The sequence below is a fragment of the Asterias amurensis genome, chromosome 1, assembly GCF_032118995.1.
Source record: "Asterias amurensis chromosome 1, ASM3211899v1".
NCBI classification, from domain to species: Eukaryota; Metazoa; Echinodermata; class Asteroidea; order Forcipulatida; family Asteriidae; genus Asterias; species Asterias amurensis.
Genome location: NC_092648.1, coordinates 13,853,335 through 13,880,690, shown reverse-complemented (window position 1 = coordinate 13,880,690; position 27,356 = coordinate 13,853,335). Strand labels below are relative to the sequence as shown.

The following is a 27,356-nucleotide window of genomic DNA, read 5'->3' as shown; positions in this document are numbered from 1 at the left end:
AGAGAGAGACAAGTTCTCCAGATATAATAATAATATTAATAATAAAAGTGGCTTCTCATATAGCCCACATGTTCCGTCACTCAGTGACGCTCCTGGCACTGAAACATACAGTGTTTCCTGCAAGAATTGGGACTACGTTTTGAATTATGAGACCTAATTCTGATAGCACCATGTAATGTTTTACAAGGTGCTGCTGGCGCAATTTACTGCCGATCGGACCAGGAACACCGGGGCGAACCCCTTCTCTTTTCGATAAGTGCACTGGGTTCTTTTACATGCATTACAAAACACATGGGACCAACGGCTTAACGTCCCATCCGAAGGACGAAGCAATGGTGAAGTGTCTTGCTTAAGGACACAATTGTCACGGCTGGGGATTCGAACCCACACTCTGCTGATCAGAAACACTAGAGTTTGAATTCGGTGCTCTTAACCGCTCGGCCACGACACTTCCACGATATCCTACCTTTAAAGTTCTTAAGTCTGTTATTACCACAATAATCCTCTCCGCTAATCCGACGAGATTACTAAAGTCATTCCCGGTCTCCATGTCAGCAAGCCCCCATGATTCAGTCACATGTTACTAGTCATAGAGTTCAGGATCATTAAACATGACCGATGCATGAACCTCCTATGTGTAATCACTTTAATAATTATGTGTGCTTCATGTAAATATACAGACCTGTAAAGCCATCTACGTGACATTAGCCTTCAAGTACTGTGTCATCTCCTCGTTAACTGCCCAAAGAAACTACCCGTGGGGATGATTTCATAATGCTCTTAAAGGTAGGGTCTTATAATAGATTGGTTTTTATCAAAGTAATGCTGATTTCCAGGCAAAGTTACTAAAAAAACAATACAGTAAAAGTCAAATAAGTTTCATTCGAATACAGAGAATCTACTTGATGAGAAAATAGCAAAACAGTATTTTTCACATGAATGTCGGATCAGTCCACACTAAGCAAGGTGGCAGCAGATACCAACCGCATCTCTGGCCGCAGCTTTTGCTTACCGACACAAACCCTCAGAAATCTAAGCCACACACGCGTGTCACATGATATCAGTTTGCCAAACATGGAAAATCGGCAGAGTTCACAGCAGGTCACAGAGTGCAGTCAAGCTCGGCATCTCTGGGTTCTACTTCTGCGCAAAACAAGCTTCTTCGAAAAAACGATTAAATATGTGCGTTATAAACAGTCTTCTAATTATAGTCGGCTGAGAGGGCTGCTTTAACACTAATCTCTCTCTCTCTCTCTCGATAATATTAACTGTTTAAGCAGGAGATGGCCCGTTTCCTCATCTTGGGTTAACAAACATATCACAAAAACACACACATCTCTAAGATTACCTCTACAGATCCTGCGGACATCAGGCATACAAGGCTACCCTAACAATACCAATCTAGGTCTCTCTCATGAACTCCACCTGATCGACGCATGACTTAAGGGAAAACAGATTAATTTTTATGTATTTCTACTCTTAGGGATGTATACAAGTGGAAAAAAGTTGAACCCTATTTTCTTTTTGAGAAAAATTTGATGGAAATAGATTTTGGAAAGCAAAAGTTCAAAGGCACTAAATCCTTTTGATTAAACTTCACTTGATGGACGCATGACTGAAGGGGAAAAAAGGTTTAGTTCTCATCTCTTTGAGATGTATACAATTATCTGTGGAAAAAACTGGACCCTATTTCTTTTCTGAGAAAAAAGTTGATGGAAATAGATTTTGGTAAGCAAAAGTTCAAAGACACTTAATCCATTTTGGTTTATGTTGTCAGTATACTGATTTCTGTGCTCGGTTCACTCATTGAGCCCCGTACTGCTTGATGACAGTTTGTGGGTTCATTGCACTTTGAGTCAATCTGTCCTAGATATTTGCACAGAAAGCTTTTATATTTTATTTACTATCCAATTTATTGAGTATTTGGTCAATTTACTGATTGATTAAGTGAATAATAAGTTTACTGATATAATCCACTTTTTGAATGATTGGTCAATGGGATAATTTGGTTGGTTCTTTTTCACAATTCTCACAAGTAGTGCACGTGCTCAGACTTACAATCCTGGCCAAAATGCTTGGGGTACCCATTCCTAAAACAGTTCCCTGACCACTTCCCACTGACAATAATCATTCACTCCCCCTACCGGCGCTCAATGTTGACTGTAACGCAGAAGACCGTACAATCAGAAGCAACATTGAAAAGGGGCAGGGGGGCCCAACGAGATATGGCCGGGACTGTAGGTGCGCAATAAAAAAAATTAAAAAAAAGACAGTTATTTCTGCTGTAGCCATTGTCTCAAAAGTCTTCCATTGATTGACTGAAGCTATTCCTACAAACATATCTGAGTTTGTACAGAGATACAGTAATAAATATTTCACTAAACCTCTTTAAAATTTTTGTATCTTCAATACCTCAAACTCTCAACTCTCCCCGAACTAATGTCCATGTCAGATTTGATACTTCACGTAACAATATCCGACCATCGCACTTGTCGCTCTAAATGATCTAAAGCTCATTTAATTGTGTATCTTTAAAAAAATAATCAAAACAACACATGTTGGAATAATTCTGGAGCTCTCTTCCACAACAATTGATGGCATGTATTTCACATTGATTGAAGTCGGCCCATATTGGATATATACACACAGACGCACACATGGAGGCAGTACAATCTAAGCAATCCATCAAGGAAAACCATAACATGTTTACATGTAATTGTTTCATAGAGCATGACTGATGACAAAACCTGACAACTAAGAACACTGCCAGGTACACGTGCAAGACGAAATCAGGCCTGGTATTACACAAAGAAGACCACAGAGGACATGGCCTTCTTTGCCCTGGCCTTAGCATCGGTGCACCTTCACAATTTTCCCAGAGGTTTCTAAAGATTTCTAATGGAAGTGTCCTTCGCAAAATGAAAGTGGCCTTGCCCTTTTATAGACGAGATTCGTGGCCTGCGAAATCATCTGTGGAGAAACAAAAAACCTCACCATCTTAAACCCAAACTGCCCCTAAACATCACCGAGGGTTCAATTTATCTTACGGCAGTTGTTTAAGTGGATACACCATTTCCCCCTCCCTGGACCTTCCAGTCTAATATGAATGCAACATTCTGGTAACTCTTTTTGACAGCCTGCAGTGCCATTAAAAGGCACTGGACACCTTTGGTAATTGTCAAAGACCAGTATTCTCACTTGGTGTATCCCCAACATATATGCATAACATAACAAATCCGTAAAAATATAGACTCAATTGGTCATCAAAGTTGCAAGAGAATAATGAAAGGAAAAAACCCACAAACTTGTGCACTTTCAGTGGCCCAAATAAAAGTCTTTTAAGAGTGAGAAATTACCTCTTTCTCAATAACTACTATTCCTCAGAGGGAGCCGTTTCTCACAATGTTTTATACTTTCAAGAGCTCCCCATTGCTCGTTAACAAAGTAAGTTTTTTATGCTAACATTTACTTTGAGTAATTACCCAAAGTGTCCAGTGCCATTAATATTCCAATGTTCACAGTGTACCTTTATCGCCACATTTGGAAGAAGTGTGCCAGATCAAGGCACAACGAATTGTTACCTTGTTAAAGCCATTATACACTTTCGGAACAGAAAAAGAAAATAAAAGTTCACAGGTTAACAAATAACTTACAGGGTTTACAGAAGGTAATGGTGAAAGACTTCTCTTGAAATATTATTCAATGAAATGCTTTACTTTTTGAGAAAACATTAAAACAATTATCTATTCTCGATATTGAGAATTACAGATTTATTTTAAGTACATGACATGACACGACGAAACGTGCGGAACCAAGGGTGGGTTTTCCCGTTATTTTCTCCCGACTCCGATGACCGATTGAGCCTAAGTTTTCACAGGTTTGTTGTATTATATATAAGTTGTGATACACAAAGTGTGGGCCTTTGGAAAATACTGTTTACCGAAAGTGTCCAATGGCTTTAACTGACCGGTAGAGATCCGGACAAGAAATGACAAAGAGAAAAACGATCTTGACAAAGCTCTTGTATTTCTTAGTTTCATCCTCCCCTGACCTCCCTCCCCCTACAACCTAAGCATATGGTAGAAAGAGCAGGTTGTGTTAAAAAAATTGGCACACTTTATACAAAAACATTAAATTTTAACCAGTCTCTGATTTTCCCTTTGGTGGCATTGGCAGCCATTTTTAAAAAAATGGGCAACAATTTTGAAATAACTCAACTGGCTCACGTGTGTTTAGAAGCTCAATGGGGATATTTTCATCATGATATAATCTATCTCAAATTGGCAAATTTAAAAAGACACAAAATATGTACATTTATTCTTGACTAAAAAAAAAAATGAAACAGTTTTCACCAAAGAAGTATCCTGTTGATTTGTTGTACATTTCAATAACACTTCACACATCAATGAAAATAATACTAATACTAATAATAATAAGTTAAGGAAATGCCCCAACCAGCCTAAGAGGAAAAACAGTCACTGTACTTGTTTGTATTTATAGGATAGTTAAGGTAATACCCAAACCATAGTAGGAGGAAAACACAGTCACTGCACTTGATTTTATTCCTAGGATAGTTCAGGAAATACCTCAACCATCCTAGGAAGAAAAACACAGTCACTGTACTTTATTTTATTCCTAGGATAGTTAAGGAAATGCCTCAACCATCCTAGAAGGAAAACACAGTTACTGTACTTGTTTTTTTTCTAGGATAGTTAAGGAAATGCCTCAACCATCCTAGAAGGAAAACACAGTTACTTTGCATTCTTTATTCGTAGGATAGTTAAGGAAATGTCTCAACTGTCTAGTATAGGAGGAAAAACACAGATACTGTTTCTTTTTAAATCCTACGATAGCAAAGGAATACCTCAATTATCCTAGAAAAAAGACCGACTTCATGTTTTTAAAATCCTTTTAAAAAGTTCAGGAAAACCTCAAGCTCATCAGAAGGAACATTGTAGGCATTTTTTTGTTTAACTTAGGATGGGACATCTCAGGGAGAAACAAAATGGAGAACAATTTGTTTTTAGTAAAAAACACAATACTTTCTTTTAATTTGTATTTTTCATAAATTAGATCTGAACTTAAAATAGGGATCTCTGCTAAATTGTATTATTGTTGGTAGAGCACCCACCCTAGTCAATTTTTTTTTGTTCAACCCCCAAAATCATTTAAAATTTACCCAGTCAGTTTTCCTTGTGGTTTATATATTAAAATCTGCTTCTGAGAATGTATTATTTTGAAACTATTTGTGGTGCTGTTGACCTGGTTTTACTTATCAGTCTACAGGGACAATTAACATCACCATAGTGCTTAGAAATGCGGTGTAAAGCACGGTATACATTTTGTATAATATTATTTCGATTAATTAGGGAGGTTTCTGTCTGAACAGAAAGCAGGCCGACAACGATCATGCCACCATGTTTAAGGGCCCGTATTTGGGGTCAAGATGTAGGGCAGACATCGAATCACACGCAAGACAAACAAGAAAAGGCTGCGATAGAGATGAATGGCACACGCATGAAGAGAGAAACGTTCCACCTCAGACGAACACAATCTAAACGATGATGATGGTAGACTGAGCATTCTCAATGCCCATACAACCAGTTACTTCCTCAAGACCTTGATCAGATGTAACCACCTCAAACAAGCCCCTCAACTTAACCCCGACCCCCTTCTACACACCCCCCCCCTGCCCATCAACTTTACCTCGACCCCCTTCTACACCCCCCCCCCCCACCTTCGGCCATTTCATCAGGCATGATACTCGGTCCATGGAGAAAAAAAAACTATTGAGTATTCTATCAAGAACAAACCTTCATGTACACATGACCCCCTTCTACCCCCCCCCCCCCCTCCGGCCCTTTCATCAGGCATGATGTTTTGGCCCTTGAAAAAAAAGTGGTAATATTCTATCACGTACAAGGGCTGACCTACATGTAAACATCCACATGGCGTAGGGTTTAATGGACATTTCAGGCTATTTAATCACAATTCTTCAGATTATGCCATCGGCGTAAATAAGGCGGAAGTCGTAGGTAAGAATATCATGCTGTTTCATACTCCTTCAATGTTACACTGTTCCCCTTTTTATGTTCTTAAGGAGTATGCCGCTGTGCCTCATAGCTCAGTTGGTAGAGCATCTGTCCAGAGTGTCAGGGGTCTTGTGTTCAAATCCCAATGAGGACCATTTGACTTTGTCTCTCATCCCATGTTTGGTTATTTTACTTCTATGGTGAATAGGCACCATACCAAATATTGTGTCTGCCCCTTCATGAGAAAAGTTTAGGCCTTCCCTCTTTTCCTTACTATGGCGGTCATGTTGGTTTAGTGGTGTCTTGCCTTGCCTTCCACCTCTGGGACCCCGGTTCGAATCCCACCGGGGGGCACTATGTGGATTGGGTTTTCAGTCCCTACTTGTCTGTTTGAGTTTTCCCTGGAATAATTATCTGGGGTGTTCCACCCACGTCTAAAATTGAAATTTCTTCATCATCTTCTCCTCTCGTTTGGCTCTAATTAGAGCGTTGAGAATATTTATCCAGATCCAGATTAAACAGAAGACTTCCAATCTACAACAGTCTGCCACTGGCTCTTAATCACACCATTAGCCTTGGATCGAACCCTCCCCCCACCACACCTCTCCTCCCCCCCATCTTCTGTCGCTCAATCTTTTTCTTACATCAAAAAAATCTCTTAGTCAAATCTCCTTAATCGTCAGGACAGGATTCACCCAACCAGAAAATGAACTGCGTGTAACTCATCGTTGCATCACTTGGCTTCGATCCAACAAAAATCGCACAGCTACTCTCCTCACATGATTAATACAATTTTTACTTTCTCTCTCTATTCATCTCTAATTTTTTTCCCCTCAGAATTCTACCTCAGAGGAATGAAATCACCCCCTCAGCCCTGGACCTACTCATCGCTGCATCATTTTGGCCAAGTTCCAACAGAAGAGAAAAGAGACCTGAGCTTCATGAGCAGTCATAGCCACTCACCCCGTGTCTTACCCCTTCTGCAACCGTATCTGACGTGGCAGTTATGAAACCTCCCCTATCCCAGGTCCGTAATCTGTGTCTCTATGTCTTGACTTAACGACACTTAAGAACGGCAATTTAATAATACATACGTGTACACGATCAGGTGATCGCCTGGCAAGGCCAGCGTTTCTAGCACACGCTCATGCCTGGGCAAGTCCAGACTTGTCTACTGGTGGTGTCACTAGGAGAGACGGTTCTAGGAACAGTCACGACATTGAAATAAATAAATACAAAATACCCTTTTAAAAGAGATAGAAGAAAAAAGGAGGGAAAGATCCATACCAATGGGAGTGAGTAGGACTGAAGATTGATTTCACCAGAAACGAGGTTTCTTGTGGCCTTTTTTTGCCACCGTGTTCGAACTGATATAACACAGTCATTCTATTCCTCCCTCTTGCTCTAGGAGGGTGAAATCTTGGAAATACATTGTTGGTACAGTACTGGCCTAAGGGAAACACAAACTAAACCCCCTCTTTTCTCTGAAAACCTTAATAAGTGTTAGACAAAACCCCAATGGGCATTTAGAAGTCACTAATTGACTCAAAGAATCTCTTGCAATGAGGAGGAACAGAATGCACCATTAGAATAGATCCGAAGACCTAGTATCAGTGAACATTTCCAAGATGTGTTCTTCCTCTCTCTCTCTCAAACTCGCACCAATCTACCCATTTTCATCATATTGATTTTGTTTTAAATTCACATTTCGCTCAAGGAGCGCTGCCAAACAGCCAAGTTTGTTTGACAACGAAAGTCTTGTACTACCACCTGTGGCATGTAGGTGTTTCAGTGAAAACTTGACAATGTCATTCTGGAGCTAACCGAGGAGGCGGTGCCCATTTAGAAAGATTGATACAGAGTAACACTGAGTAGCACAACTACACCTCAACCCAGTTAAGGACCTCCACAACTATACATTTATCAATTTGTTTATTTATTTATTCATTTTTTTTTATATATTTTTTTTATATACTTATTTTGCCTGTTTATTTATTTACATTTTTTATTATACAAGCCCCAATTACAGGATGGTGAATATGAAACAAAAAAGAAATGTTTTGGATATGGAAAACATAAAATGGTGAAACCCACCAAATCAGGGACGACTCAATGAAAACCCGAAACAAATGCAAGGCTCCAGGTCTGAAGTGAGGTTTGAGGCTGTATCCACAAAGTGCACAAAAAGCAGGTAAAAAACCCACTTAGCCAACCGGATTCTATGGTAGTCCTATACGTCTGCAAGAACCAAATCTATCTATCCAGTAAAATTTGTCACACACATATCAGTCAATTTTAGTTCTTTGCAAATCTAGCCTTGATACAAGTTACTTACTGTGGATTTGGAATTCTCATTGGTGAAGAAACATTACCCTAACAAAGGTTTGCCAAAAAAATAATAGGATCGGTGGCCGTAACCCATTCCTTTTTGTTCTCGACAAGAGAACATTCCATTAACAATTTTCACTTTCACTACGCCTACTCACATTCCAACCGACTCTGTTCAAATCATTTCAATTAGTCATACGATATATAATAATAATGAGTCCCAGCCGGCTGGGCTAGCGCAAACTGACAATTAAAGCATGTGAGTCAACACGATGCTAAACAAATCCCTATACTTTAATTGGTTAATACAACCTCTCACGCAAGCACCAACCAAGAGAGGACAACTCACACGCAACCTAGGTGCGACGCTGTGCGAAGATCTGGTGCGGTAATCAACACATGATTGCACATGGCCTGGTAAAGTCACCATGTGTCTACAGCAGCTGTACATTCAAGCACATTAAGAATCAGTCGGTAGTGTGGGGAGGATGCCGGCGCGCATCCAATACTAATAGCTTGGCTTGTCTAACCTTGACAATCAGTGTGACTCATAGTAACATTGAAGTCTTATATAGCGAACGAATCTGCCAACAAGGTACTCAAGGCGCTGAGATAACAAACTTTCAGAATGATAGGATAATTGAAGGGATGAAATCTGAGACCCACTTAAGTGGCACCTTATTTAGCAGCCACAAGTTGACAAAAAGACAAAAAGCATGGATTTGCAAGGGAGATGTGTTTCAATTCCCAGGCCTGAAATTACACGCAGGCCATGACCTCCGTTGCCCCTAGTCTTGGCCTTGGTGCCATTCAAAAGTTCCCTGTTCACTCTAAGATTGTCCTATGGAAGTGCCCATTTGCAAAACGAAAATGGTCTTGCCCTTTCAACATATTTGAAAGATGAAATTCCAGGCCTGAATTTCTACTAATGAAGTGTTGACCTCAGAACCCAAAAAGTCCACATAATGTAGGGACTTAAAAGACTATGTGGACTTACACATGTCCACACAGTGTTATTTACAGTGTTGAAGAATAGGATTTCTCGTGTATAGAACAAAGTGTACATAACAAAGGAATTTCAACACAGTGACTGAAAAAAGAATTTTATATTATATGTATTGCATTTATCATAAATATAAAAAAAAATCAATCGAGCACAAAGCATGATCCATCTGTTAATAATTCGTAGAAATAGTAAAAATAGGGCAAAATTTGCAAGGGACCAATCGTAAACAAGTATCAATCCAAGGCCAATTTGGTTGGTAACCCCGTACCTGCTAGGTCAAGCTAACTCTATGACATTGGGCCCTAGATGGGTTTACTTTTCCAGGTTAGCGAGAATTCTGCAGTTATAAGGTTATTGTAGATGTAGACACGTTCCACTACTCACTCATGCACACCAAGGTCGACTTCCTGGAACTACTACTCTTTGCAGTGATTATTTTCCTTGTTTAACCTTTTATTTTCTACTCAAACAAAAGAACACCTGGAAAAGACCTTGAGCTAAATGAGAAAACAATGAGCAGTTGGATTGTGTGGATAAGTTATCCCTTTTGTATGGATTAGTAGTAATCAATCATCGTAATAGGCCATTAACCTTTTTAGAGTCCTTTTCTGTATAATCGTCACCATACACTTAGACATTAGTTATCTTGTTTACATCGAATTGCCCTGTTTATTCCAGGAAAATTCTTTAAAGGGAGTGTTCTTTAAAAACAGATATGCATGGTTTTGTTTTTAAGTTGTTAACTATTCCGTAAACTGTCAATTCAGTCCGATGCTTTTTCTTTTATTGAGATCATTTGCAGCCACTATTGGGTACAAGCTGCTATGGGCATTTTGGTATAAGCCGCTGGTCATTGTGGTATAAGCCGCTATGGTCATTGTGGTATAAGCCGCTATGGTCATTGTGGTATAAGCCGCTATGGGCGTTTCAGTCTAAGCCGCTTGTGGAGGCTATTGGTCTCTAATGGGTTAAGTATGCCACAAAGTTACGATACTCAACATGTGAAGTAACCATTAAGTCAAGATCACAAATGGGATGGGGTGATGGTTCAAACACATAAAACCCACATTCTATGTAATCACTATTCAGGGTTCACTGCTAACTTCATGAAGCTCAACTTGAGTGCTGGTAGTTGGGCCGATAATTCAGAGGATCGGATAGGCAGAAGCCATGAAACTAACAAGCCATGTAACCAGGGATTAACATCATGCTAAGGGCGAGATACCCGGCTGAGAGAGATAAAGCCATCTATCATAACTATGGTTTTTTCTTCTTTCACATTTAACTCTCAGACCAGATGAGATCGGAAGGGATATCGACTCTTACACTTTGTTAAAAAATTTCCACCAATTTTACATCTGATATTTGTTGTACATACCTGTAGTTCATCAATCAAAAGTGCTAAAAGAAGGTAATGTACCGGTGCCTATGAACAAAGTCCAAACTTTTGCATTACCATGGCAATGACTTGAAAGTTTGTGTTTCTTGGCCGAAAATTGTCACCAACATGTAAAATATGTGCAATTTCCCTCCATTAATCAAATGTTTAATATCAAGCGTTCGCCCGGTGTTCAATGATTAATAGCCGACTAATGCCCTAATGAAATAGAAAATGACAATTAAGTTCGGGGCTAAATTTCACACTGCCTGTGCACGATTTTTTTTGGAGGAAGTCGGTCTGTTAATAAATATGTAGACGCAGCTGGTATGGGTTTGAATACGCTGCCATCAAAAAATGTGCCACGGTATTGACCGGGACTGACCCAGAAATTGTCTTTATTGGCTATTGACTAGTGGGGCCAGCTAGCTGTGTGTGCTTAAGCTTTGCTGATGTGGGCCACAGTAACTGTAGACTATAACTACCAATGAGATCTACCAATGGGATGGATTTAAAAGGGCACAAAAGTACAGCTTTCTCCCTTAAACAGTAGCTCGCTGGCCAAATGTTAGTTATAACTTCTAGAGACCAGTCAAAATGGTCCTGCTGGATAGTTCATAGCTTCCAAAAATTTCTGTAAACAACTGACTGCACGGTTGTTTGACGGTTTAAACTCAACAAAACAAAATGCCAATTTTTAACAGAAAACCTTTTGAAGATGTGAAACAGTGAAAGAGGTGGTGGAGTATTTTAATAACAAGCTGAAAAGTCACTGAAAGAGTGTCTTGTGGACCTATCAAAGGGAGCAATATAAAACAGCTTTATAAAACGAGCCTCCCTCCTCCCTCCATCATGTTGCCCATGTTTTCCCAAAACCAGCATTTTCTCATCAATTTTTTTTCTAGTGGCGCCGATCACCAGACGGCAACCCTTCATTTTTCAAGACAATTTCTAATGAATATTTGATCATTATTTGTTTTGGTTCCAAGAAAGCGACCGGTGTCAGGGGAGAGAGAAAAAATGTGAACGTGAATGTGAGGGTGTAAAGTCACATCGAGACTATGTACACTTCTATTGATCATGTGCACTTTTATAGTTGATTAGCCGTATCATTGATACCCTTGAGTTGTGGCTGAATACTCCCCATAGACTGCACATCTTGCTGGTGATTACACATACAACTTCTGATATCATGTTAAAGGCGCTGGGCACGCTACTCTAAATAATTGTTAGCATAAAAACTTGCTTGGTCGAGCAAAGGAGAGCTGTTGAAAGTGTAAGACGATGTGAGAAACAGCTCCCTCTGAAGTAACATAGTTTTTGAGAAAGAGGTAATTTCACACTTAAATATTAAAAGACTTCAGGCCTGAAGCCTTTTTAGGCATCTGAAAGCACACAAATTTCTGCAGCAGAGGTGTTTTTCTGTCATTAATCTTTTGCAACTTTGATGACCATTTGAGTCAAAGTTTTCACAGGTTTGTTAATTTATGCATACGTTGGGATACACAAAGTGAGAAAACTGGTCTTTGACAATTCCCAAAGGTGTTCAATGCATTTAAAGAGTTGCTCCAAGGCTAATTGGGTTTGTACAATCTTAGGAAAGTTTGAGTTCCTTCCTGAATTTTGAGGATATTGACTGAAAAAAGGCAGAGTTTGACCTGTGGCCGGTCACAAAAATGCCTCTTTAAAAATCTACAGACCATTAGTTGTTGTCATCTTACAAAGTCACATTTCACATTTCGCACTTCAATTTCGAGTCTAAAAGCTAAATGCAATTTTACAAAATTTCAACAAGAAGTTAGAGACTTGTAATTTTTTCCCCACTTTCGTTAGCATTCTTTCTACTGGAAAAAGAGTGCATCAGAGAATTAAAGTTGACCTTGAAGCAAGAATGATCTATTCACCAAGAACTTTAATTTACCATACAATGGATGCTAATAACACTGTGTCATTTTCCAAGAATACTTCAAAGTAGCCTGCATGAAGCTATTGTCATTTTTCCCTCGTCTACTTCATTGACAAATGCATACCAATGCACCTACCAATACAAGTTGTGCTTTAAGTGCCTGACATCATGCACGTGAGTGATTGAAAGGATTGGGGGGGGGGGGGAGGGGGCGGTATTGAGTCGGAGCAACATTAGTTCTGTATGAAGTCCCTGGATTTACAGTCAGGGCCAAATTTTACAGAGTTGCTTAAAGCACAAAAAGTAGCTAAGCACAACAAAATTATGCTTACTATAATAATTAGGTTACCAGCCACCATTTCATATGTACAATTTGTGACTGGTATCCTGCTCATTATTGCTAAGCAGGGATTTTTAAACACTATTTTGCTGCTTAAGCAACTCTATAAAACCCAATTTCACAGTGCTGCATAAGCGGTAAATGTTGTTTAACATTTTTCTGCTTAGCAGAAATGAGCAGGATACTAGTCCTTAATGTACTTGTGACATCAGTTAGGCTCATAACCTTACTATGGTTAGCATTATTTTGTTATGCTAAGCTGCTTTTTGTGCTTAAGCAGCTCTATGAAATTAGGCCCTGGAGAAGATGATGCACATGGAGTTCACTGCCAACATGAAGGAGAGACAACAATGAAAAACCATCCAACTTCAAAACTCGCCTCGGATCGAGGTAAGAGATACAAGGTCTGACAGAACCCTGGGAGTTTGCAACACGCAATTAAAGAGGTGAAGAAAGGGACAACGATAAAAAAGCATCGTTTGCCGTCCACAGAAAAAAAAAGACCTGACGGAATAGCGGCGACAGCATTCATTGAGTTCAGGATGCCACTGTCTGGAAGCCTGCCCTTGATGTACCATGAGACAATAAAAAAAAACAATTCCCCCGCTATTTCTTGTTAACATTTTGTGTGCGGTCAGCGGAGGATGAAATCGAAGACAAGGAGGAGGTCTTTAAAAAAAAAAAAGAGGAAACTTCATCAAGTTCCTTTTGTCGACACATGGCTGCTTTTCAAATGATTATTACTTTACCAGGTAGCCTCTTCATTTCCAAAGAAAACATAGTTGCTGTGAAAAGGATAGACTATTTTGATCAAGGTAATATTTTTAAAGAAGCAAACAAAATTGTTTTATAATGGCCTGATGCTTCGACCCTAGCAGAGTCTTTCTCGAAAGTGTAAACCAGGAAGGTCGTTTTGGTTGGCAAGCAGTTTGCAACAGCAAATTCTATGTTATCATTTTAACACAAAAAACACATTAGGACTCATTCGATAATCTCTCCCATGCTAGGGTTAGGGTTAAGCTTCGGGAAGTAATAGGATTTGAAAAAGGGGCTCATCCGTTTAAAACTTAGATTTTTCTGAAATTTGAAGAAAAAAAAAACCCTGCTTTTTGAGACAGATTTATATACGACAACTGTCAGCTAATTAACTGCCAGTAAAATGTTATTTGCACTACACAGACAAAACCATACTTAACCAATTTTGAATTATCAAATGCGTTATCAAAGACCTTAGTGTTAAAGCAACTGCCTGATAGACCTGTTGCATATACAACGTCACTGGAGTAGAGCATCCTCACATGGTACATTGGGAAACATAGTTAATCCACCACAACAGTACAACTAAAATTTCTGTGCAAAAAGTTATCCATATTTCTTCTGACGAGACGAGTATGAATGACGCCAAGAGTTGGACGCCAACATGGACGCCAAGAGTTGACATATATGTATCCGTATATGTATCCAGAGATTTGCAAACCTCTTCAATTCTTAAGACAGTTGGAACCCAGTGCTTGGATGCAAGGGGTGAAGGACCTTGTCCCCGCCCCCACTTGTTAAATTTCGTGGAGCTCCCTACACTAACACAAAATCCTGAGTGCCCATTGTTCCCCCCCCCTAAAAAAAAACTCCCAGATTGGCGCCTGGTACTGGCGCCAAGTTTATGAAAAGTAAATCTGAGACTTAATAAGATTGGTTGATCATGCATCATACCTTTAAATGAATTTGCTCATTTGGTACCTCCATTGACCCTTCGATACTCTAATGGACCTTGTCCATGAGGTTCTTCAAGTGTCTAGTCATCTGCTGCAAACTCTCACTTTATCATAAAGAATTTTCTAAACTGGATGATCATAATGCCACAAGGGGGTGGGGTGCATTAAATAAACAGACGGATCCTAGCAACTTAATAATGCTAGCCCTTGGAATTGAGGTCCATATAAATCATTTCTAGACGACATCTGTATGATCCTAGGGTAGTGCCAGACACAGGGTGGTATTGTGCATTACGTGTGTAGCGTCCAATGTTGGGGTGAAGTGAGGGTGAGTTCCAGGTTTTTGTTGGAACTGGTTTTGAATCTGACCCAAGACTCGGAATCTAACCCGAGTCTCGACAGTCAATACTCATAATTCAATCTTGGAATCGAGGATTTGAGACTCAAATTCAAACAGGTTAAACAGATTAAAATTTAAGTGGGTTTGAATCCTGTCTATGTCCCTTTAAGTGTGAAAGTAAGGATTTAACTGTTAACATCTATTAGATTTTTAACAAGTTACCATTACTGGTTTTACTGTAGCTCCTTTTACACTATACACATTTCAAGGGAACTTCTTGAGAAAAATTGGTCAGTCTTTTTCACACTTATTTTGTTAACTCTGGGAAATTACCTGAAAATAGCTACCTGTCCTTGGTACTTAGATAACACCGGGTTAGCATGACGAGTGTTTACATTTCCCAATCATACTGCATCAAGTGAGACATGACCGTGGGGTTAAACTTCCCCAGGAATTTTGTGGGGTTTCATTTCCTGGGAATTGGTTATGTAGTGTGAATGAATAGTTTTGTTAACCCTGGTATTTCTATAGCTTACATGTTGACTTTTTACAATGTTTCCTCAGGTCAACTTGTGGGCCGCAACGCTGAAGTCTACTTATCAGCAATCCTTAAAGGCACTGGACACCTTCTGTAATTGTCAAAGAACAGTCTTTTCATTCGGTAAATCCCAACATATGCTTGAAAATAACACACCTGTGAAACTTTGAGCGCGATTGGTCACCAAAAGTGCAAGAGAATAGGGAAAGAAAGGTGCTTTCAGATGCCTTGTAAAAGGCCTCAAGCCTATTTGAGTGAAAAATTACCCATTTCTCAAAAACTATGTTACTTCAAAGGGAGCTGTTTCTCACAATGTATTACAATATCAACAGCTCTCCATTGCTCATTACCAAGTAACTTTTTATGCTAACAGTTATTTGTCAGTAATTACCAATAGTGTCCAGTGCCTTTAACAGCATTAAGCATAGAGCCTGCAGGCACTATATGTAAAATTTCTTTGATTGGTCTTTCTCATCCCGAGCAAGTCCTCCATCATGAAAGTAACTCCAGCTCATGTAAAAAGAGCATGGAGCCTTTGGTCCACTTAATACTTTAATCCATAGCGAGTCTTGCCGATCACCCTCACTGCCTATCCAGCTTCTTCTCACCTCCGCTCCTCGGCCTGTTCCATGATCTTATTACCACTCAGTGAGCACATCCTAAACACAGTCACTGTTTCAAAGCCCTTGTTAAAGGGAAAAAAGCCTTTTGACTTACCTCCGGTGCGCGATACAGTAACGTCTGCAGCTCAAAGTCATCGTAGTAGAGCGACAGCTCATCGTAGACGCAGTGGATTGCGTTACCGAAATCAATCACCTTAACGCCCGCCGACAAGTCCTCTGTGACAAGGGGAGCAAGTGAGAGAGAATGCAGGGTTTTAGTCAAAGCCAATTTGATTAAGTGAGGGTGTTGTACCCATAGAGAAGCCATCAAATTTACCTTGGAATAATGTTCCTCTCTAGGGATAGGGGTGGAGCTATCTTGCATTTTCTTTCAATGAAACCAAAGTTGTCTCTAGGGGTAGGGGTGGAGACTTTTGAATGGTGCAGCTATATTGGCTTTTATCTCAACGATTAAGTGAGGGTGTTGTACCCATAAAGAAGCCAACACATTCTCTAGGGATAGGGGTGGGGTTGTATCTTAGAGAAGCTATCTTGCCTTTTCTCTCAAGAAGACCAGAATGGCCTCTAGAGTTTAGGGGTGGAGACTTTTGAATGGTGCAGCTATATTGGCTTTTATCTCAACGATTAAGTGAGGGTGTTGTACCCATAAAGAAGCCAACACATTCTCTAGGGGTAGGGGTGGGGTTGTATCTTAGAGAAGCTATCTTGCCTTTTCTCTCAAGAAGACCAGAATGGCCTCTAGAGTTTAGGGGTGGAGACTTTTGAATGGTGCAGCTATATTGGCTTTTATCTCAACGATTAAGTGAGGGTGTTGTACCCATAAAGAAGCCAACACATTCTCTAGGGATAGGGGTGGGGCTGTATCTTAGAGAAGCTATCTTGCCTTTTCTCTCAAGAAGACCAGAATGGCCTCTAGAGTTTAGGGGTGGAGACTTTTGAATGGTGCAGCTATATTGGCTTTTATCTCAACGATTAAGTGAGGGTGTTGTACCCATAAAGAAGCCAACACATTCTCTAGGGGTAGGGGTGGGGCTGTATCTTAGAGAAGCTATCTTGCCTTTTCTATCAAGAAGACCAGAGTGGCCTCTAGAGTTTAGGGGTGGGGACTTTTGAATGGTGCAGCTATACTGGCTTTTCTCTCAACGATCAAGTGAGGGTGTTGTACCCATAGAAAAGCCATCACGTTCTCTAGGGTTTAGGGTGGGTGTCTCTATCATCATGATGTGGTTATCATGGCTTAAGGGAAATTAGTCTGTCTCTTTATTGGTTATTATGGAAATCAGTATTAATAAATGCTACTTGGTACAGGAAAACTGCAGGGAGCAGAGAGCTAGCCAGAGGGGTGTCTGGGTGTTTTTTTGACACCCCATTTTAACTGTCACATAAGAGTTATATATAAGAACTATAGGGCGCACTGGTGATGCTACTTGCACAAACGTGACGGGACTGCAAGGAGACACGCGCGCCATTTTGTTCGCGCAGAGAATACGAAGTAAACGTTGGAGTTTTTGTTCATTGAACGCTACGTGATGCTGTTTTGTCAACTTACAAAATGGCCACACAAACACATGCTGTGATATGCTTGTTTTGTCAACTTAGAAAATGGCCACCTGTGCGCATGCCGGGGCGCATAATTTAGGCCAGTGCGCCCTCTAGTTCTTATATATAACTCTATGACTGTCAAATACAATGTAAGTGAACGATTTGGACACCCAAGTTTAATTTTCAAGCAAATTTTTACGCCTTTTTACTAAATCCTGGGTAAAACCTTGCAAGGGAGCGGCAATATGATAAAGGTCTAATATTTGTTTAATCATTGAGAAGGGAAAAGAAAAAAGGAAAACACAAGAAATCCAAGTCTGCCAACCCTAATCTTAATGTCACTAAACAAATCACCATGGAGATTTTGTCAACTCATCTCAATATGGATCTTTAGTGCTTTGTGAAATCGAGCCCAGGGCTTTGAATGGGAGGAATCAAAGATGGATGCATGACAATGACTGGCTAGCAACTTAGTATCCATGAAACCTCTATCTAACCTCTGTCATTATTCCTTTTTTACGAAATATCAAAATAACCGGCTCTGTTCCAAGAAAATAAGGGGATACACATCCCAATATGATTTTACTCATCTAAGAAAAAATCGTAAATACCATGATAAAGGAAGATTGTGACCAGAATATGTAATCTACCATGCTTGTCGGGCGAGTGTGACTGGCAATCTCGGTAACTAATATGTTTGATATATCCGTTCAGACAGACCCTATTATTTCAGAGCTTTCGGGGGATTTGCTTTCACAAATAAGAGACCACTATCAAATATCATTATTCTAGTCAGTGTTCCGTTGTAAACACAACAATCTATGCTTTTTCTGTGAAGAGCAGGTATCCGATTGAGTGTCTGATGAGTCTCAATTCCAGGGCCAAATTTCATCCAGCTGCTAAGCACAAAAATTTGCTTAGTATGAAACTTCTTCCTTGATAAAAACAAATTTCTACTTGTTGCATATTGGTTGTTGCTGGTATTCAGCTGTTGTTTGCTTATCCTGAAAATCACATGGAAATTTGGTTGATAATCGTGTTGTTATCACGACAAAAATTTCATTCTAAGCAAAATTTGGTGCTTAGCAGCTCTATGAAAGTGGGCCCAGGAGTGTGACTGTGTCTGGGCTGGCGGTTGTGGCTGATGCCAAGGATGTTGTTAAGAGGAGTCTAAAGGGGGTTTGGTACCATTTGTAGATAATATTTTTGGCCATGACATGAATCCATAACCCCCCCCCCCCACCCCCCTTGAATGAAGATCTATGTGATATAATTTACCTGTAGAAATTTTAGCCTAAGTAGTCGTCAAGTTTTTGAGAGAAAAAAAAAGGAGAGATTTTGTCCATCTCTAGAAATGATCCCATGACCCGTGAAATCTGCTTGACCTAAGTGCCAAATTCCCTGCTTCCGTAAGCGCGGTTTATTTGCTTACGGTAAGCAGAACCATAAAATTGGGCCCAGATTTCATTCAAAACTGGGTTTGAATCCCCAGCCGTGACACTTGTGTCCTTTTAAAAGCAAGACACTCAACCATTGCTTTGCCTTCGGATGGGATGTAAAGCCATTGGTCCCATGTGTTGTGAAACGCATGTAAAAAAACCAGTGCACTTATCGAAAAGAGAAGAGGTTCGCCCCGGTGTTCCTGGCTGTGGCTGCTGTATGCGCCTAGCACCTTGTAAACCCTTATAAGGTGCTACATAATTGGGTCTCAGAATTCTTTACTGCAATTACCTATCTTTCTGAAAGTTTGTATATACTCAGCGCCTTGAGTACCTTGTTTGGTAGATACGTGCACTATATTTATTATATTATTATTATTAATATGAACTCCAAAGAAAGATATGGGGGAGGGGGGAATTGGGGATAAAAATCCATAAACTGAATCTTTCTGAATGGAACAAAAAGCTTGGGAGTTGATTGATTTGCCTGTGAGGATAGCGAACCTGTCTTTGTCAGTTCAACTCAGGTGTCACCTGGTTACACACAAGTTGTGCAATCAAGATGTAATAAATACAATCAAATTAAACGCACGTATTTTAAGGCTGTGTGATCAGAGCACACTGTCTGTGTGCTTTATTACGCAGATGTCCCGCTTTCATAGACGAAGAAGAAGAAGAAGAAAAAAAAAACCTGCCTCAAACCCTAACTAATGCTGTCGCCTAGCCAAGCGGAAAAAATTATTTGATACTGTGAGGAAGTTCTTATACATTGGGAAGGTTTATTATACAACCGGACAGTGAACCTTGTCGGTGAATTTGAACAGGCATTGGAGAGAAACTATTTAATAGCACGATTCAACAGGGCCCAATTTCATAGAGCTGCTTAAGCAAAAATTTGTGCTTAAGCAAAAAATTCATTGGTTAGTAAAATCAGATTACCAGCCAAGACTCCACTCAATTGTAATGCTAAGTAAACAACAGCTTAATACTAGTCTTAAGCAATGTATATGGCAGGAAATTTCGGCCAGTAACATGTGTAATATAAGCGAGCTATTTTCATGCTTAAGCAAAAAATTTTGCTTAAGCAGCTCTATGAAATTGGCCCCAGGACAATGTTGAAATCAAGGTTACACAAAACCTACACAATCAACTGGGGTCTATTTGTGCTTAACGTTTTGTTTTTAGTGCTCTGTATTCATAAGGTTTTCTTATGTATATTTGATTGTGGTTACACCATCGGTCACTCCTGCCGACAGCTAGTCTAAACGTTGAGACCAACAAGAAGTCCCCTCGATCCACTAAAGCAAAAGCAGTAGTCCGATTTTCTAATTTCCGCCCAGGTAGTAGATACAAAGGAGTAGTTCTTTTCGCACCCGCTGATAAGTCTCCCGGTTTCTGAAAATCTACTCAGAGGTAGTAGAACATAAATCAAGACAAGTTCTCAAAACAATAACATTATTTACCCAGCAAGCACACATGGTTTTATATACATTGCCTGTGATTTTTTTTCACAGGACTCTGGAAAGAACTGAGTACACAGTGCAAAAACTCAAATCGGTGTATGGGTAAAAACCAAAATTATTACTCTTTATCCCTGATACAATTTTAACATCTATTATATCGTTGCAATAGTCGCTGCCAAAAACATAGGATTCGAACTGCCTCTAGCGACCGGGCAATCTCTTTGGTCTAGTTGGTTTGTATCCAACCCGAGTAATATGCCTGTGATTTATTTCACAAGACTCAGGAGAGTATACAGTGCTAACACACATCATTGTATCTGTAAAAACCACAAAGTAACAAATATACATTGTTATCTCACCATGCAATGCCCAAATTCCAGCTAAGGTTTGCTCAAGAAAACATAACTCTGATTTCGGCTGCATGCAATTAATCTCAGCTTTTATAACCAATGGCCGTACAAAAATGAACTATGAAACATTTAATTGGAAGGTTAAATAAGTTTGACTCTTTGACTTCCTTTATTACAACGATACATTGTAATAATTTGTTTGGATCGGCAGACGTTTGGATCTGTATACGTTTGAGGTAAACAGCGTTTGAGGTAAACAGCGGCTGAAGTGTTACCCTGAGCATGCACTCATGCTGTTATGTTTCAATTGCACTACAGCTTCATTTCCCCGTACAAACAGGGACAAAGGGTACTGGAAGTCATGATTGAAATCTCCTTTTTTCCCAGGGGTTATTGTGTAATTCCCTGATTCAAGACCCTCATCCTTTTTAAAAATATTACCGCGCAGAGACGCAGTAAAGCCTTTCGTTACCACCAGGAAGTGATTAAGAATTGTATTCTATTTGAACAATGGATGATTAGCATTACAAAGCCAAGACTGTAAAACATGTCAAGTAAGCTCAACACCCGATCACTTTTAAGAATCTTAATTGCCAATGCAAGAAAGACATCGGCCTCTTTGTATTGATTTTCTACCCCAATTGACACAACTCCAGTATTCTATGAATACCAATAAAATCACTAACAAGTTTCCTTTAAAATCCCAAGAAACTTGAACAGATTGTCCGCATAAGTTTGTTAAAACATTCCAAGAACACTCATTACTCCTTAACTCACTTATTAAAGGCACTGGACCCTATTGGTAACTACTCAAAATAATTCCTAGCATAATATTTTTATTGTTGACAAGCAACGGAGAGCTGTTGATTGGCTTTGTCTGAAGTAACGTAGTTTTTGAGCAAAATGTAATTTCTCACTCAATTATTAAAAACTTCAGGCCTGAAGTATTTTATTAGGCATCTAAAAGCACCATAATTAATTGCAAAACAAAGATATTTTTTCGTTCATTATTCTCTCGCAACTTACTTCGATGACCAACTGAGTCCAAATTTACCAGATTTGTGATTTTATGCATATGTTGGGATACACCAAGTGAGAATACTAGTCTTTGACAATTACCAAAGGTGTCCAATACTTTTAAACCCAAGGATCCTGCACAGAACGTCCAGACAAGTTTGTTCAAATATTCCCAGAACACTCAATACTCCTCAACTCACTTCTAAGGAAGTACCAATTATCCTGTGTGAAATCTTGATCTCGATTCCTACATATCTATGAAACCTTCTTCCTCCTAGACTCTCTCTCTCTCTGATGTGACGACTATGACTCTAGATCGACACTATATAGATAAGATGCGGTGTCCGATTAGTCTCAACTCAAATGGTTCAATGACCACAAACTTTCTCTCTCTCCCTAGTCTTGTGTATCTGTCTGTATGTTGACTGCCGCTATCTGAGAATTTCAAATTCCAATATGGTTAGTCTGGGTACAATGACACCGCAGCCACTGACAGACAGGTCTTAAGGGGTTAACACTTTTAGTCGACTGTAACCCAATTGTTGCGATCCTTATCTTATGAAATGTTCAGATGCATACTTTTTTGTATTATTTAGATGTCATTAGCCTGCAGGGACCGATTTTACGGTCCTGCTTCTGAGGGCATTATGTACTTTCCACACCCCCCCCCCTCCATTTGTTCACCTCGAGGGATAGAAATCGACCAAATAGTCAGGTAGTTTAGTCAGGTAAAGGGGAAAGTTTTTCCTTTTTGCTCCCTTCCCAAGATTTCCTGAGTGCGAAAGAAGAATTTGAACAGCAGACGGAAAAGTTACCATTCTCTGCTAACTAAGTCAGCTTGAAACTTCTGTGTTGTAAAGTGTGGGATGCATTCACACATTGTCAGGTTTGATCTATAATACAATTAGTGTAGTTTATTTGGTTTGTATAACACTGGTTTTTCGTATTTTTTTAGCTCCTGGTAAATGGAGGTTTTTTTATTAAGAGTGGTCTCCAAAGAAATTGTTTTGCAATTTCTGACGCATTTAATTCTCTTTGTTCTGTGTACAACTTCCTCCTTACACAATGTGATAAACCATACAGCAACTGCTAATTACATCAAAACCAGCACATGACTTCAAATTGCCCATAAAATAATTGCTTTTGTTGCATCATTTATTTCCCTCTCACTCCACAGAATAATTCTGACACCCGAGATGCAACCAAACAATTAAACCTGCTAATTGCACAATCACTACCAGCCGCCATGCACCATAAGTCATTAATGCGACTTCACGTTCCGAACCCTGAATCCGAAGCGGCCAATGCAAAGAGGTGAATATCCTAATCAAACACAGCTGTAATAGTTTCATGTTAAACAGAGTCTCTCAAGCCGGTGCATTCAATCAGCCAGAAAAGAGTCAGCCGGTGATATCCCCGGCCCCCCGCTATCGGTCCCCGACCAAAAAGAAACTGCAATCTAAGCACGATCCTCTCAGGTGTTAAATTGTCTCCAGCGTTTTTTATTCCCAATCTCCTTTCCGAAAAAAAACAAAAAAAACGTGTTCTCAAACAACTATTAAAAATTGACTCCACGCTTGAGGAGGCTTTCTGCGATACAAAGTGGGCTTTGAGATGTCATCTTTAATTGCAGTTTATTGGGTGGACGGAGGAAACTTGGTTAGAGTTTGACTAGAAACCTGTGATGGATTATTGGCTAATACAGATCGTATGAACCTCGGTGTACTTTTTTCCAGCGGGCCGCCGACAGCCAATACTCTTTGATGTACTGACAACAGGCCTGATACTTCACATAGGCAATGAAGGCGATTGCCTCCATGCCCCCTGGTCATTGCTTTGGTGCCCTTGAAATAATCCAGTAGAAAGTTACAATTTCCTCATAGGGTGCCCTTTACCAAGGAGAAGATGCCTCGGTGCCATTGCACTTTCAAAAACGAAGCATACAGGTCCACGACAAGCTCCGTTGGGTGGTTGGAGCATTGAAGTTTTGTTCATCGCATGAGCTATACAATTATAGAGGGCCTAGGAGTGCTGTTATAAAAAATGTGACAATTAAAGGCAGTGGACACTATTGGTAATTACTCAAAATAATTATTAGCATAAAACCTTTCTTGGTGACGAGTAATGGGGAGAGGTTGGTGGTATAAAACATTGTGAGAAACGGCTTCCTCTGAATTGCCATAGTTTTTGGAGAAAGAAGTAATTTTCCACGAATTTGATTTCGAGACCTCAAGTTTAGAACCTGAGGTCTTGAAATCAACCATCTAAACGCACACAACTTCGTGTGACAAGGGTGTTTTCTTCTTTCATTATTATCTAGCAACTTTGATGACCGATTGAGCTCAAATTTTCACAGGTTTGTTATGTTATGCATATGTTGAGATACACCAACTGTGAAGGCTAGTCTTTGAAAATTACCAATAGTGTCCAGTGCCTTTAAATAGTCTGAACATTGACAAACTTTTGTCAGTGTTTTTAACACGATCTCATACAATGCTTGAAAGGAATAATTTGTAAATAATTGCATTGCCAGACAGCAATTTTGATGTTGTTTTAAATTCCACAGTTTCAGACATGAACTAATATTGATTCGCTTATGAGAAGTTGCATGGCTGATTTCTCAGATTGCATAGTGAGTTCAACAGAGGACGAGGGTTTGGGTACTTTTTGTAAACCACAAAACACAAACGTCCACAGATGTACATTAAATTTACACGGTACAGATATTGATGGTAAAAAGCTTCCTTTAAAATATTACTTGCTGATGGTGCTGTAGTTCATGAGAAATGAGTTTTAAAAAAATCACAAGAATAATTTTTGTCTCAGTGAAACAAAAATTATACCATGTAGCATGTTTATGATTTATGTGACACTCCCAAAAATCTTAACCTGTGATTTCACCTTTTTTCCCCTAAAAAAACTTGACGACTAATGACGCTGAAACATAAGGAAGTAAATCCTCTTTTGAATCTTCTGGACTTTTTGCTTTCAACTGTGACGCCTTCTCTTTAAACTTTAAAACTTTAAGAATTAAATCACACAAAATTCCTAGACTCTCTTTTGGATCTTCTGGAATTTTTTCTTACAACTGTGACGCCTTCTCTTTAAAACCCTCTTTTCTGAATCATAACATAGACGAGTACAACAAAGAGTCAACCTCTCCAAAACCACAATGAAAATCGAGCAGCAAGAGACTGACCACAAAGACTGATGACAGCTTCAATTGAGCAGCAAAGGTCTTCATTGCACTTTTCTTTGTCTCGCCAGAAAGAAAAAAAGGCAGAGCATAGCCACTTTTTTCTTTTGTCGGCGCGCACAGAAGCGTCGTAAAACTCATTTAGTTTAGATGATGGCAAGGTTCGCTGGCAGAGGGGTTATTACCCGAGGGGGTATGTGCTTTTGGATACATAAATAAATGCAGGCACGCTTTTATGCAACCGGCTGCCACACCGTGCTTCAGAGGTAAATTGCATGATTTCTACCTGAGTGGGTTTTCATTTCCCTCGGTGAGCGCAAAAGGTTGCCGGTGGCTTACAAACCTTTTAACAATCTCAGAATTAGCGCGATCTGACTAATGGAATGAAAGCACAAGAACTGTTTTAAGCATCCGGCTCAAGTTAATCCCATAACCGGTGATTTTTTTGTGCATGCATCATTGCATGCATCATTGCACCTAGCCTGACACTAGTTTGTTCATTATTACTGTACATATGAAAAAAGTTATAAATCAACGTAATTGGAACAGCTTACTTGCTGTGAATCAATGGAAGCACCATTTATGATGGCTAGGACATGGGGCCGATTTAAGAGTGATCTTAACTGCATAATTGATTGTACGTGCTAAGTAAAAATGTGATGTCACAATACAAATCACTATGGTAATACTGACAAATTGTCCTTCGGTGAATTGATTTGCTTTGTGAAATCTAGCCCTGGAGGACACCTAAGAAGGTGGTTCACCAGTTTGCGAGTGTTTATGGTGCGGCAGAAAGGGTTTTGTTTCCCCATCAATCAACTAGTTGCAGGGTGTCCTTTTCTTTTTGTTCCATGACAACGTAACAATACCACTGGATCGACACCGCCATAGATTGTTCTGACTAATTAACAAAACTAATCTAGAGTGACCTTGATCAAGATAATTGCAAAATTGTGTCATCTCAACTCTCCCGGGGATTTTGATTGCAAAATATGTGTTTCTGCGAAAAGAGATTTTTGACGCACTGTTGAGTTTTTGCCAACAATGAGAAACGCCCCGATAACCTTGGATTATCACCACCTGGGGCACTCACTGTAATAGCGAAGACAATAGATTCATGCATGGATACACTTCTGATGAATTCACTTTCTGATTGATCACGAAGCGCTGTTCCAAAACGAGCTGGTACATCTTGCAATCTTTTTCCTGTGAATGCACTCACAGACGTCAACACTTAATTATAAAAATCTAAAGGCACTGGACACCTTTGGTAATAATTGTCAAAGACAAGTATTCTCATTTCGGCCACCTAACAAATGCATAAAATAATAAACAGGCCCTGTGAAAATTTGGACTCAGTTGGACATCGAGGTTGCAAGAGAATAATGAAAGAATAGAAAAACACCCTTGTTGCACACATTTTTGTGCTTTAAGATGCCTTATAAAAGGCTTGAGGCCTGAAGACATTTAATGTTTTAGTGAGAAATTACCTCTTTCTCAAAAACCACGTTACTTCAGAGCTAGTTGTTTCTCACCATGTTTTATACTATCAACAGCTCTACAATGCTAGTTACTAAGAAAGTTTTTATGCTAACAATAATTTTGAGTAATTAACAAACAGTTTCTAGTGTCTCTAAAACTGAATGAAGATAACCAGACACCTCACCTGCATGCTGTGGTGTATGCAAATGTATAATCTGCCTACAGTCACACACAGGCAGACATTGCATTAGTAAATATTTGATGGAAAAAAGAGAGAAAGGAATAAGGTGATCATCTTAGAAATTACATGCCTCAAGAAAGGCCATCTGTTTTCATCACAATTCCAATTGTCCATACCCAGTACTGACTAGTAGCTTTCATAGTACAAATGAAGGGAGGGGTGGGGGTGACTATTTCCCCTGCAAGCCTCAGTTTGGCCACATCCATTTGAATGAAGGGGAATCAAAATTCTATGCGATAATTAAGGTCTTTTCAGAGACTCAAACTACAAATATCTACTGAACAGTTACATTGTATCCCCATTGCATACACAACCTGAATTATTAACCTCCAGAAGTTACTACCCCTTTGCTGAAAATATAAATGTGAATATGTTGTCCTGGTGCATTTGGTTTCCCCACTATTTCCTATCCAACCCCATCCT

The 27,356-nt window shown here is 39.6% G+C and overlaps 1 protein-coding gene across 3 annotated transcripts in view; it reads right to left on the bottom strand.

Moving 5' to 3' along the window:
• LOC139946571 (uncharacterized) overlaps nucleotides 1-27,356 on the bottom strand; it is a 169,023-nt gene that overhangs the window by 45,205 nt on the left and 96,462 nt on the right. For all 3 annotated transcript variants that reach the window (XM_071944284.1, XM_071944269.1, XM_071944276.1), the window contains exon 8: nucleotides 16,298-16,419. In XM_071944284.1, the coding sequence (XP_071800385.1) occupies nucleotides 16,298-16,419 (122 nt within the window). The remainder of the gene's footprint in view (nucleotides 1-16,297; nucleotides 16,420-27,356) is intronic.